At 43.6% G+C, this 15,400-nt stretch overlaps 1 protein-coding gene across 6 annotated transcripts in view; it reads right to left on the reverse strand.

Annotated features, from left to right (window-relative positions):
- The window catches only part of htr4 (5-hydroxytryptamine receptor 4), a 164,603-nt gene that overhangs the window by 59,079 nt on the left and 90,124 nt on the right, over positions 1-15,400 (reverse strand). For all 6 annotated transcript variants that reach the window (XM_082551423.1, XM_082551426.1, XM_082551427.1 and 3 more), the window contains 2 exons: positions 14,947-15,060; positions 7,177-7,377 (listed from right to left, as the gene is read on the reverse strand). In XM_082551423.1, coding sequence (XP_082407549.1) covers positions 7,177-7,377; positions 14,947-15,060 — 315 coding nt within the window. The remainder of the gene's footprint in view (positions 1-7,176; positions 7,378-14,946; positions 15,061-15,400) is intronic.

A 15,400-nucleotide genomic window follows, 5' to 3' on the forward strand; every position in this document is an offset into this window, starting at 1 on the left:
ATTTGAGAGCCAACTTTATTCACACAGTGCGACTACAGCTCTCAGCTGCAGGCCGCACATACTCCTTGCCACCACACACCCCAACAACCCTGAATGTCTTAACTCGGTGGGCGTGATTGCGGATGACCACGCCCCACCACAGAGACATCCTCGTAGCTCATAGCTGTTATGTTAAAGTAGTGATTTCTGATGTGATGATATAACGATTTATAATCAGACTCGATGCTTAAATGTTTAAATGCTTAAACAGTGAACTGTGCACATTAACCTTGTAATTCTGTGAATAACAGTTCAGGATTCGGTTTGTGTCTGTAACATCTAATGAACAGTCATTCCAGCCAATAAAAATGATCCTTGGGGCCTGTATCCTCGCCACTAAAGCAATAACCCAGCATCACGGCTAGAGCTTACATCATTAAGAGGAGAGGAAGCAGGGCAGGCGCTCAGATGAAGACAGCTAGGAGCTGACCGTGCCTCCTCATCGCTGGATTCAACTCTCAGCTTATTCAGACCCTTCAGATGGAGAGCCAGTCCAGATGGCCTGTACAGGTGTGCCTGGAATCTAAAGGGGGTTATGTACAATGAGCCTGATTATCTGTGAGGTCAAGAAGCTTGTGCAGCTTCTACATGGCTGTCGGTCATGTCTGGACAAATGAACGATAATGAGTGAGCGACCCAGAACATGAAATACCTTTAGCAAAGCAGAAAAAAATAACAAGACATGTATTTCTATGAAGGTTTGGCCGAGTCGCCCCATAAAAACGATTCGCTGGAGGCAAACATACACTCTGCCTGTCTGTGTGTCATAAACACGTGAAAAATTAAATGTTAATAATTTTAAAGCTGAAAGGAGAAATGAAAAGTAATTTTTTCACAGATGGAAGATAAAACATCTCTGCATCTTTCATCTGTCTTTCATCACTTCATCATATTTTCTACGTATGAATGTAGCAAAAAACAAAGGGGAAAAATGATACGTTAAGATGGAGACATTTGCGTTTCTTTCATGGACATTCTGTTGTGTTCCTGCTGTGTTTATGCTTCCTTCCACACATGCAGTCAGCAGACGCTTCTATCACAGATTTATAATTCATAACTTCTCTGGTCTGACATCTGACATCTTTTTAGGTGCAACAGAAGATCTTCCCTCTCTGTAGTGGTTTTCCGTCTGCTGCTAGCTCACTTCTCCCCACACGATGTGATGGTTGTTTGAGCTGCAGGAGCACTGACTCTCCCCCCCAGCCTGGTTTCTTTCTACTAGACTCACGATTAGCACTGAGCTCAGCCCGGGTCAAAGTTCTTCCTGTGAAATCCAACTTGCTCCACAGGTTTCTGCACAGTGGAACATGCTTTTGCCTCTGTACAGCATCTCAGCGAGCCGTGGGAGCGATTCAGGTTACAAGTTTCTGTTCAGCATTCTTTTATTGAAAGCAGAGCCAGAACCAGAGCACCCCTCCCCCCTGCAGAACCAGAGCCCCTAGTCCTGTGAAAAACTATGTCCATCGCTGCGCTGCCATGGGAATTAGGAGGGAAAGGAGCAGCTGCTAATCAAAATTAGCTGATCATCAGCAGTGAACACGTCTATAAAAGCTGAGGTTAGGTATCGTGGACGTCGCAACACATTCAGCCCATCCTCAGACAGTGCAAAGACAAAAACCCAGGAGCACAACCTCAGATCTGTAGCTGTCAGTTAGCAGGTTAAAGTTCATGACAGCACAGCAGGAGAAGTCCAGTCCTGAAGCTACGCTGTGAAGAGGAGCGGACCAAAACTCCTGCACAGTGATAAGAGAGACTGATGACGTCTCGCAGGAACCATCACTGTGAGTTACTGCGGCTGAAGGAGGACCTAAAGCTGTTGGATCACAGGCTTTTTCCATTTTCTGATTCCTCCTGTAACGAACCACCTCTGCTGTTTCTACAGAGCAGCACACTGGCTCACATTAGCATTCCCAGAACATCAAATACTGAAGTTTAGTCAGGAAACTCTGCCCGAGTGCCCCCCCCCCCCCCCGGGTGATCACATAGTGAGGATAGTTCACAGTGATTAATGCAACTCAAGCCAAAGCAACTGAAAAACCAAAAGCAAGCCTCCAGGTTAACTTTTATGCATTTCCAAAAAAGGCTAACCCTCAGAGTCCAGAACAACATGTGACACCCTGAGACCAGAGAGCATCGGCGTGCTTTGCCCAAACTTGGACCTACTGGACAGGATTACTGCTTTTATAAGAACCTGCAGACTGTGCCCCACCATGGCTTCAACATGAGCTCAGCTGTACTTTACAACATTCCCTATCAGGTGTATATATTCATGCTCACTATAAATGAGGACCCTCTGGTTCAGCTCCACAGTTTCTCCTTCAGTTTCCGTGCCATGGTTATTCTACACATTCACATTGTCGATAAATGTTTTTCTGACACACTTGATTTCTACCTCGAAAGGAGTGTGCCTCCGAGACAACGGGGCACAGCTGATCCGTCGGTTCATGAAGAGGTTTGTTGTTGGGGCTAAAGTGTGCTAGCAGACGCTACGTTACATGTTTTACAGAATAACACTTCATATGAAGTAAAACTGCATATGAAGAATTTCTGCTTTCCAGTTGTTGTAACGGAACCAGTGCTCACATTTGTTTCTGCTGTCCTCTGTCCATGTGTCTGTTTGTGGGATGTTACCTACACAGTATCAGAGGAACATTTAATCTGGGCACCATATGGAGCTCCAGCCTCTCTCTGCCTGACGGATAGAAAACTGCTGCACTTTCACACTGTGACATCCGTCAGGTTTTCAGCGCAACAGGCAGACACACGACAACCTGTGATTATTGCTCTACGGTTTACAAACTGCTCTGAAGCAGCTGCCTCTTCTTACAATAATGACATGTTATTAAAGCTCACCAGCCTTTCTCATTAATTATCACATTACCTGTAACTCTTAATCAAAATGACGGTATGTTTTCACACGTGTGGACGGTTGTGTCACGTATGCGATTTGTAGCGTGTGCACTTCAGTGGGGTGGCTGTAGCTCAGGAGGTAGAGCAGGTCACCTACTGATCGGAAGCTTGGTGGTTCGATCCCTGGCTCCTCCAGTCTGCATGTCAAGTATCCTTGGGCAAGATACTAACCCCAACTTGCTCTCCGATGCATCCATCGGAGTATGAATGTGTGTGAATGTACTTAGAAAGCACTACGTATAGATAAAGTGCTTGTGAGATTGGGTGAATGAGGCATGTTGTATAGAGCGCTTTGAGTACTCCGGGAGAGTAGAAAAGCGCTATATAAGAGTCAGTCCATTTACCATCTAGCTACTGTTAGGAAAACACAGACTCGGCTGGCCGCGTGTGGAACAGCAGGAACTTTATAATCGAGAAGCTGAACAGACTGATGCACTTTGTCACTCACATTAAAAGCAGGAAGTGTGTGTGCAGCTAATTAGCAGGTAGGGGAGGAAAATGCAGGGCACAGTAGATTTGATCATACACAGGGGACGGGGCACTCGAGGGTAACGAGGGGCGATTGCCTTGCTATGAATTGGTAATTGAAGCTGTGACAGGATGCAGAGACAGCTGTACATACACAGGAATACAAAACTCCCGAAGCCAGATAATTTAATAAAGAAACCATTTCCTCCTTTGTTGTTTGTGGCTCTGCATTAAAAATACATGCACACACATGTGAGAGACGGAGCTCACTGGTGTGAAACAGATAAATAACGGTCAGAGTCATTAAACATTTATTCTGCATTCAGCCTGCAGGCCTCAGACAGGTCACCGAGTCCTGCCTGTTTTCTGATTATGGACACATCATTAGTGAATGATGCACAGCACAGCGCTCGTCAGCATCCAGCACCGGCCCGCAGGGCCACACAGCAACTTGTAATGAGGATTGCTCCACGTGAAATCATTCAAATCCAAACAGTCCAGCCTCGGCCCGCTCACAACCAGCTGAATCTTTGTACAATAACCTAATGAAGACATGTAAAATGTTCCCTTCATACTGCTGCTTTATAAGAAAGCCCTCCGCAAAGCCAGAACATCTTACTATTCATCACTGATTGAAGAAAATAAGAACAACCCTAGGTTTCTCTTCAGCACTGTAGCCAGGCTGACAAAAAGTCAGAGCTCTTTTGAGCCAACCATCCCTTTAACGTTAACTAGCAATGACTTCATGAACTTCTTCACAAATAAAATTTTTATCATTAGAGAAAAAATTACCAATAATCATCCCACAGATGTAATATTATCTACAGCTACTCTTAGTACCATTGATATTAAGTTAGACTCTTTTTCTCCAATTGATCTTTCTGAGTTAACTTCAATAATTACTTCCTCCAAACCATCAACGTGTCTTTTAGACCCCATTCCTACAAAACTGCTCAAAGAAGTCCTGCCATTAATTAATTCTTCGATCTTAAATATGATCAACCTATCTCTAATAATCGGCTATGTACCACAGGCCTTTAAGCTGGCTGTAGTTAAACCTTTACTCAAAAAGCCATCTCTAGACCCAGCAGTCTTAGCTAATTATAGGCCAATCTCCAACCTTCCTTTCATATCAAAAATCCTTGAAAGAGTAGTTGTCAAACAGCTAACAGATCATCTGCAGAGGAATGGTTTATTTGAAGAGTTTCAGTCAGGTTTCAGAGCTCAGCACAGCACAGAAACAGCTTTAGTGAAGGTTACAAATGATCTTCTTATGGCCTCTGACAGTGGACTCATCTCTGTGCTTGTCCTGCTAGACCTCAGTGCAGCGTTCGATACTGTTGATCATAATATCCTATTAGAGCGATTAGAACATGCTGTAGGTATTACAAGTACTGCGCTGCAGTGGTTTGTATCATATCTATCTAATAGACTCCAATTCGTGCATGTAAATGGAGAGTCCTCTTCACACACTGAGGTTAATTATGGAGTTCCACAGGGTTCAGTGCTAGGACCAATTCTGTTTACATTATACATGCTTCCCTTAGGCAGTATCATTAGAAGACATAGCATACATTTTCACTGCTATGCAGATGACACCCAGCTCTATCTGTCCATGAAGCCAGATAACACACACCAATTAGTTAAACTGCAGGAATGTCTTAAAGACATAAAGACCTGGATGGCCGCTAACTTTCTGCTTCTTAATTCAGATAAAACTGAGGTTATTGTACTCGGCCCTGAAAATCTTAGAAATATGGTATCTAATCAGATTCTTACTCTGGATGGCATTACCTTGGCCTCCAGTAACGCGGTGAGGAACCTTGGAGTCATTTTTGACCAGGACATGTCCTTCAACGCACATATTAAACAAATATGTAAGACTGCTTTCTTCCATTTGCGCAACATCTCTAAAATTAGAAATATCCTGTCTCAGAATGACGCTGAAAAACTAGTTCATGCATTTATTACTTCCAGGCTGGACTACTGTAATTCATTATTATCAGGATGTCCAAAAAACTCACTGAAAAGCCTTCAGCTAATCCAAAATGCTGCAGCAAGAGTCCTGACAGGGACTAGAAAGAGAGAGCATATTTCTCCTGTTTTGGCTTCCCTTCATTGGCTTCCTGTTAAATCCAGAATTGAATTCAAAATCCTGCTCCTCACATACAAGGTCTTAAATAATCAGGCCCCATCTTATCTTAATGACCTTGTAGTACCATATCACCCTATTAGAGCGCTCCGCTCTCGCTCTGCAGGCCTACTTGTTGTTCCTAGAGTATTTAAAAGTAGAATGGGAGGGAGAGCCTTCAGTTTTCAGGCCCCTCTTCTGTGGAACCAGCTTCCAGTTTGGATTCGGGAGACAGACACTATCTCTACTTTTAAGATTAGGCTTAAAACTTTCCTTTTTTCTAAAGCATATAGTTAGGGCTGGACCAGGTGACCCTGAATCCTCCCTTAGTTATGCTGCAATAGACGTAGGCTGCCGGGGGATTCCCATGATGCATTGAGTTTTTCCTTTCCAGTCACCTTTCTCACTCACTATGTATTAATAGACCTCTCTGCATTGAATCATATCTGTTATTAACCTCTGTCTCTCTTCCACAGCATGTCTTTATCCTGTCTTCCTTCTCTCACCCCAACCGGTCGCAGCAGATGGCCGCCCCTCCCTGAGCCTGGTTCTGCCGGAGGTTTCTTCCTGTTAAAAGGGAGTTTTTCCTTCCCACTGTCGCCAAAGTGCTTGCTCATAGGGGGTCATATGATTGTTGGGTTTTTCTCTGTATCTATGAAGTGCCTTGAGGCGACTTTTGTTGTGATTTGGCGCTATATAAATAAAATTGAATTGAAAATTGAATTGAATTGTGAATATTTTCACAGGAGTGGGTCGCAGTTCAAGTTACTTTACCAGCCTTCTCATAACTTTGTCATGTATGGCATTTTCAGAGCTGAAAAACACATTTAGGCTGTGTTTGCCACTGAAACCGTGATTGCTACAGACTCATTTCAATAGTGCTGCTGCTCACACTTGTACACAGATAGCATCTGATTACTTTCAAACGTCATTAGATTAGATCAAAGTTCGAGTGAAGCCAAATACATATTCCACAAACTCTGACTTTCAGAGCTCTTTCAGGTGGAGGAGGCTGTGCAGCTTAATTTGTTCCCTCAGGATCACTTTGGTGGGATTTAAAACTGTGTTTGAAAAGTTAGGAAGAAATGCTGATGTTCACTCCAGCTGTCTGCAAAATCCTAAACAACATGATACAAGCAACTTTAATAAAAGACAAGAAAACACAAGCTAGGAATATTTGACTTAAAGGTTAAAACATGTCTTCACCCTGAAATTAAAGAAGAGCTGCTTTTGTCTGTGAAAGCAGAGAAAAACCGTCAAAATATTTCTCACGCCCTCTCTCTCTTTCGCACATGCGCACATGCGCACGCACACACACACACACACACACACACACACACACACACACACACACACACACACACCTCAGTCTCCTGCAGGATGACGAATAATTAAGAACAGAAAACGAGCCCCTCCATCAGAGGTGTGGGAATTGATAGCCTCGAGCCAGCCAATCAAAGCCAATGGTTTGATGTGGCCTGCAGCCAATCGTTATATTCAGTATATGTGCACACATGCACGAGAGACCCCGACCAATGAGAATGAGAGTGGTGCAGGTTAAGTGGTAGATTCCAGCAGATCAGACACGCACACACACACACAGAGGACAGACAGTCAGACGGTCTCACCTGTCCAGGGCGATGCAGCACAGGTGTAGTATCGACGCGGTGGTGAGCAGAACGTCCAGAGAAGTCCTCACCAAACAGAAGGTCTCGCCGTAGATCCAGTGCTGGTGGACCAGCTCAATGGCGCCGAACGGCATCACCAGCACCGACACAAGCAAGTCGGCAAACGCCAGCGACACGATGAAGTAGTTGGTCTTGATTTTCCTGAAGAAAGAGAGGCGGGATCAGGAGGATGTCCATGCGTTGTCAGAGTTGCACGCACTGACTGAGAGCACTTACTCTCTGACTGAGGTCATAACCATTGGAGCCTGTCAGGTTTAAGAATGTGAAGTATGTATTTTAGAGAGCACAGTGCTTCCATCTGCGTCCTTAGACCCGAGCTGGAAGCAGCATTTTACCCAGCGACCACTAGTCCCTGTAGTCAGGGTCCACACCTATCTGGCTCCTCCCACAGCATGGCTATTTAAAACTCTAAGGTCTTTAAAGATGAATAAATGTCTAAAACTAAAGCTCTTCTCCTGCAGCACACCCTCTCAGAATACTCTGATCAGAGTCAGCATGCATGTTTGACCTGTCAGACATGCATGCTGTCCTGGGGAGGTCAGGGAGGACTGTGACTGGCCAATAGCTCACAGGTGAGAAGCGGGACAGTGTGTCATGGTTTGTTTTTGGTTTTAAGAAGGATTTGTGTCTGTGCTGTGACCTTACATTCATGTTATGGGTTTGGTGCCTCAGGTTTGGCTGATTAAAGGTTTGTTGGTTCCCGTTCGCGTGTGTGAGTCTGTCCTCTTACACTGCTCCTGTTACTCCCCCCCCCCATCCTTTGTTGCGTCCCTTTGACTGAGTTTGCATGTGTGCTTTTCACACAGTGGTGCACGATCAGCTGCTCCTTTTCAGTGTGTGTGTTTCTTACGTTTAGTAAGAAACACACACACTGAAAAGGAACACACACACACGCACACACACACACGCACACACACACACACACACACACACACACACACACGTACATGTCTGAGTGAAGAACATGAGATTTTGGGATGAATCCTCACTGATTTCTAAGCTCCTGCTGAGTCTTTGTTCCTTTTTTCTGTGTTAAGTGACTGTCTTTATCCAGCAGCACGGATCCCACAGACGAGTCACACTCCTCCAATTTCACCAAGATAAAGACGACAAACTTTTTACAAAAACCACAGACAGTTACTCTCATCTTCTTCACCAATTGCTACAGCGGGCTCGTGCTAGTCAGCAGTTCAGAGAGAGGAGGTTGATAACGTTTTGCTCACATTTTTATTGATTTGATGAGTCGCATGTTGTCAGAAACACAGCCCATTTCATTCAAAGCATAAACAGCCTTCACTTTTCGATGAACCACTTGTCTCTGAGTGATTCTGTGTCGCCTACACGTTTCTTAACGGTTGTGGGCAAGCATGGGGGTCTGTACGGAAATGGGAAATGGACATGTTCTTATATAGCGCTTTTCTACTCTGTCTGAGTACTCAAAGCGCTTTATACAACTAATTCATTCACCCAATCACACAAGCACTTTTTTCTGACCTAAGTGCTAAGTAGTCTACCATTCATACACATTCACACTCTGATGGATGCATCGGAGAGCAACATGAGGTCTTGCCCTAGGATATTTGGCATGCAGACTGGAGCAGCCTAGGATCGAACCACTGACCTTCTGGTTAGTGGCTGACCTCAAATAGAGAAATGTGGGTGTGGCTTCAGCACGAGTCTGCTAATGTGGGATGAGCCTGATTTAGTAACGAGCATGTGGCGGCATCTGTTATCACCATCACAAACCTGATGGTGATTTTGTGTGTTTTAGCACATGTTAACACATGTCGCACTCTGCAGCATCACACACACAAACAAAAACCACTTATTCTCTCTTATGTTTTGGATTATCTGCTGGAGTTTGAGTCTCTTGGTTATACTTTAGTCCAGTTAATGTCTACTTTCTGTTAGCTTTCTGCTTCAGGTGATTTGGTTTATTTAGTGTTTTGTGTTTCCTGTGTGCAGTGTCGCCCCGTGTAGGTGTTCTCGTCTTCTGTTACTTCCTGTTTTATTTTGTCACAGCTGGGTTAAATTTTCGGATGCGTGCTGAGCATGCCCGAACCTTTGGAGCTGCACAGCACACCTCCCAGTTCATCCTCCGTCTGAAACATGCTGCTTTAGCTCCTCCCCCTCTAAGACAACTGTAGGTGTGATGAATGAGATGACCTCATTAGAAATAGCCACTCTCTATGACATCACACTGATCCAGGTGTTAAAAAACTGCCATAAATCATCTATTTTATCCGACGATGGGCCATCATATTCATCATTTCTAACATTCTAAATGATGGAGCATTCACCCCCCCCCCCCCCCCCCCCCTCCCCAAATCAGCTTTACTTCCATCTTTTTAAGTACATTCTATGGATTTCACTCTGCAGGTTTTAAACTGTGCTTCACTGCTCACACACCTTGGACAGACAGACGCACACACACACACTTACTGCAGTTTGACAAAACAAAGAAATCCTGAGACGAGGTGATAGCTTGCCACTCTCAGTCAGCTGTAAAATCCTGGACTTGTGTGTGCAACAAATCAATTTCAGCTATTGATTAGTGGCATCACAGTTTGTCTGTGATGCCACTAATAACCTGATGGACAAAAAGGCAGCTGCACAGCAGTCAGTCAGTAATTCACTCAAAGGCAGAAAACACCACCACTAACAGCTCTGCAGACAAAAAGTCGGTCAGTCAGCCGCCTCGTCTCTGCGCTGTCAATGTCCGCGTCTATAAATAACCTCAGTACGAGGGAAAGGCCGCGAAGGCTTTCCATCCATCCACTGCTCTGGAACAGGCCGGTACACCTCTGCCTGCAGTAAATCCTGCACACACACGCACACACGGAGCTGTGTTGGCTATAATTCAGAGCAGTTTAGAAGCATTAAGAAGCCCTGAGGTGGAGGAGGAGGCACTGTGTTTAGTCAGGATGACAGACTGTGTTTAGCTGAAAGTCCTTTGAATAAATAAACTTTATTAGCAGGGACTGTGTGACGAGGACGTCCAACATGTAAGATCTAAGAAAAGATGATTCAAACAGAAAGGTCAGAGAGGAGAAGCAAACATGCAGGAATCATTTCAGATGCTCTCATATTCATCACGTTTCTGTCCTGTCCAGTCAAACTATTTCTGGCTGGGTCACCTCCTGATGGCGAAGCCACGTAAACTAAACGACCATCTGCATTTATAACAAATGCCGATAAAAAGCACAAAGCTTGTAATCTTGTTTTGCAGAATAGAGCCGGAGGCCTCGACGGCGTCTGCAACAACACAATCACAAAGACAAGCTTTAATGGGAATGATAAACCCTACAGTTCAATTAAATCCCCATAACTGGATTTTTATTTCATTACTGCCTTTCTGAGGAATTTCTGAGAGGTGCAGTCTGGAATAATAATAAAGGAATTTAAACTTTAATGTTTTTTTTAAAAAAACAGCACAAAACCCTGAAATCAACAATTACACTGAATTAATCCTTGGAGGATACACAGTTATTTATTTCATTCATTTAAATCAGAAAAAATCATTTCAAACTCAATTAAGTCAGCCAAATATTTTATGACTACAACTAAAAACACGACTCCAAATAGCACTTTAATGAAGTGCAGGGATAATTTAACGACAATCTCAAAGGCAGAAATAAAACAATGGAAAGAATGAATGAATCGTTTGGAAAGGTCTTTTCTTTCATGTTCTTTTTCACTTAAACTATTTTATTTGATGAATTTAGTTCTTACTTTTGTAAATGATGTAAATAAACTTTGATGTTAAAAGACAAAATCAGAAATGTGGAAGCAAAGTTTCTGCTGCGACCCGTTTATAACAGCGAGCGCTCGCAGAGCTGCTCAGTGTCTATAAACACACACACTGTGTTGCAGCGTGTGTGTGTGTTCACACACTCGACATGACACACAGAGAGAAACAAAAGGTGGTAACAGTGATTTTGTTTGTGTGATGTTTCATGATGAGTGCTTTACCACCCTCTGAATCACCCTCTGCTGGTGTTTACTGTGTGTGTGTGTGTGTGTGTGTACTGTACATTAGGTAAACATGTAAAATGCCTCTAAGCTGTTGAGCTCCCTCACACAGACCTGGCTGCTGTGGAAAAACCCGACCTCTGCCTCGATGATTTACTGGTTACGAGAATAAAGCGCTCAGGTTATTTCAAACCACAGATGAAAGATTATGAGAGAAACAGAGACTTACTCAGCAGTTTTTATTATTTATAAATTATTCTGATTGTGACATATTGAGCTGCTAATGTTATCTTATATTATATTATCACCAAATGGCTGTGTTCCTCATTAATTTGTTCCTCGCAAATTAATGAGGAGCACCAGGTTTACAAACCTGGTGCTCTCGAGAGCACCAGGTTTACTTGTTGTTCCTAGAGTATTTAAAAGTAGAATGGGAGGCAGAGGGTTCAGTTTTCAGGCCCCTCTTCTGTGGAAGCAGCTTCCAGTTTGGATTCAAGAGACAGACACTATCTCTACTTTTAAGATTCAAACCTTCATATAGTTAGGGCTGGATCAGGTGACCATGAATCGGGGGTTCCCATTAATTTAGTAACTGGGATTATAAATTTGGAAAAGCTGGTCCCAGACTGAGTGAGAGCGACTCTGCAGTGAGGGATGAGGAAGACGTTTACAAAGGCACATGAAAAGCAGCTTCAGGAGGAATGGGCATTATGCTGTAATCTGAGTTTCTCTGACTACAACAAGACTACAAACAGACGGGTGATAGTCATCCATGAGCTGCTGGAACCGTTTTTTATTCATTCACATGGATTCTCTGAAAAACATCTCCTTAAAATAATGATTTCCACCATAAAAATAGGGGTGGGCGATATAAACGATATACGATAGCAACTATATAAATTTGGCCAATGATAGAGATTTTGACTATACCGCTCTACCGCAATAGCGCATGTTGAAGCGGCTACAACCATTATCATCTACAAATTATGCCGGGCGACAGTCATAGCAAAGAGATGAAGCACTTTTGAAATATGGGGAAAGCCAAAAACTGCGCTTCCTCCACTTCCGTAGCATTGATTCATTAATGTTGAATTCTCTCGCAGCTGCTCTATTCCCATGTTGTTGCAGCATATTAATAACTAACCTCGTATTGTGGATGAATAATCTCAGTTGTTCTCCTGACTGAAGTTTGGCCCGTGTATAGCATCCTGCTATGCGATTGCATTTGTCCCTAACCACCACAATCCCTCACGTTAACTTTTATCGAGTGGAAAAATCGTTGGCGTTCATCCTCCAGCTTCACTGTGCTAATGTTATGCTAACACAGCTGCGTCGCTAGCAATCACGTCACGTAGCACAACATTATATACCAGGTAGTCCAACTTCAGGAACCCTGCAAACGTCACTGCTGTTTAGTTTTCTGTCTTCATTTATGTTGGAAGTGATAGCAGAGCTGTACATTTTAATTAGTTACAAAAATCTCTCAGTCGGAACATGGTATGTCATGTTTAGGTGGAAACTAGCAAGCTAACTTCCTGTTAACTTGTAACTCCGTTAAATTTAATAAATTCTGTTTTCATGGATGCATGGATGTTAAACTTAATTGTTACACCTGGTAAAGGACCAACGCTGATGATTTCATTAAATATGAAAGAATTTAGACCGTTTTTAACTCTTAGTGTTCGTTTGACTTTGGGACCTGAAGTAGACGGAGTTTTGGACCCAGATTACTCCGCGAAGCTTCTCACTACAGCAGCCGTAATGCTCTGACAATCCATCAAGCAGTGCGGCTTACCAAAGTTGTACTAAAACATTTTTTAACAGATTTCTGCACGCCCAAATCTGTTCGAGGTCAGTAAGCACAACCAGAATTCATACATAAGGAACACTCTCGATTTTTGTGAAAATGTTATACAGAAGAAAAGAATATATCGCGATATTTATATCGTTACTGCACGTGCTTCAAATTATACCGCGATATGGATTTTAGGCCATATCGCCCAGCCCTACATAAAAATTAATTCATTAATTAATAATCTACTCATCATTGTTTAACTGAGTTGAGATCTGATGACTGCTGTATGATTCACTTTCACTTTAAACTCTTTTAAACTCCCATCAGGACAGAAATATTTGAACGTAAGCTACTGTTCGTCTGTCTCACAGTGACTCTCTTCTCTCGCTGTCAGGTGTCAGCCTCCAGGTCTGAAAAACGAAGCCAACGCGTACCTGCCAAAACACACAGCCCCCGATTCTATTGACAGGTGGAGGCGACACAGGCGGCTGGAGTTCCTGAACTGGACCTCTGGGCCAGGTTTGCGCTGTTGGAGCCTTTTGAGGCACTTTTAATAACATCATGTGACCAATACCATGGCTGCTGTGAGGTCACTGTACTAACATTATTGTCCAAGACTTTTTGGGGCACAGTGAGATTCAATGATTTTATCTGGATGTTACTGAGCTCAGCATCCTCCAAATATGATCAGTTCTGGCTCCAAAAAGCCAACATGACTGATTAATGTTAGGCTGCAGAAAATAATGGGAGATGTGACACTGTCCATCTTTTGTTTACAGTTTTTGGTTTGCATAAGCACTTGTCCCACATATAAACCCAAAACCACACAAATCACACACCAACTGTATGTGAGCCTTTACAGACCGACAGGCACGACCACCGTCACAGTGACTGATCTCACCACTGGTAATCTAACAGCTGTTCCTACCTGGGATACTCATGATTCCTGTAAATGATGTGCAAAGAGTTCCTATTTACTTTATCGCCCACGTTCACCAGAGGGACGTCCCCACTGAGCATTTCCCAGTGGACAAAAGAACAAAGACATAAATGTTCTCACCTCAGCAACGTAAGACATCACAGCAGACATGCCGTCACTCACTGACTTCAACATGCCACACACACACACACACACACACACACACACACACACACACACACTACATCCCATGAGTCAAAGGTCATGAGAGGGGCAAAGAAAGAAAGATGAGAGACGTCAGACAGAGAGAGGGACAAAGAGAAGGGCGAGGTGAAGACGGAGGACTGAAGCACTGAGGTGACAGCAGCTCCCACATGACCCTCCATCCTCAGCCTGACCCTCTGACTCCGCCTCTAATTCCTTCACTTTTCATACACCCTTCTCCTTTGCTTCATGAAGATCAGAGCTGCAATGGTGGAAACCACTTTAGAAAATACAGACACACACGAAGAAGCAGTTTCTGCCATGATTCTGTAGATGTTACAGACCGTGGAGGCAAACACAAAGTCCATAAAGGAGAAAATAGCACATACACATCACACACTGAAGAAGGAGAAGGAGTGACAGCAAACATTAATACACACAGAGGGGAGCTGGAGGAAGAAGAGACAGCAGGGAGAACGAGACACAACTGAACCAAATCACAGGATGACACGAGGAAGCAAAACTAAGGCACAAGGAACACTATCAAAATAAAGGAAGTGAGATCACTAAACACAGACGTGAACGTAACACAGACTCATCACATGGGGATGGAACACAGGGAGGGATTCACATCTAAAGCAGCTAAGAAAAAACTGAATCCGCTAAAGATCCAACAATAACCATTACCAGGAATCAAAAAAATATTTAAATAAGAAACAGGCAGTGAAAAAAAAAAGTGCTGCTCTGACTGTTGCTGATTTACTCTCATGCACATCAGCCAATTACACAGAAGCGCCCTTAAGAAGAAGGTCGTTCCCACCTGAGTTGTCTGTCCTTGCAGACGGCCACCATGACCAACAGGTTTCCAAAGATGCTCATCAGCATGACCAGAGACAGGAAGCAGATCAGGGCCATCCGCTTTGGCATGCTATCGCTGCAGGGAGATAAAACAACACCATGTCAGTTTAAGTCTAAAAGCCTGCTAGGATTCTGAACTGAGAGGATTCTGTCACATTTCAGGCGCCTTACAGTAAAAGAAGTTAGCCAGGGTGGTCTCTGCCTGCGTAGCTACCCTTGGAAAACACTGCTGTAATGTTTATTGATATTTGCAAAGGTGTCAGAACTCATCAGGCAGGATACAGAGAGGCTGTCAGCTCTCATTTTATGTGAGAGAGAGTTAAAACTGCAGAGTGACCCCTCATGTGGCATTTATTACAGACAATATTACAATCTTTCTTTCATCAGCCTGCACCACGCGGTGGAGCAACAAGAAA

Source organism: Aulonocara stuartgranti (genome assembly GCF_965226115.1).
Source record: "Aulonocara stuartgranti genome assembly, chromosome: 2".
Lineage (NCBI taxonomy): Eukaryota > Metazoa > Chordata > Actinopteri > Cichliformes > Cichlidae > Aulonocara > Aulonocara stuartgranti.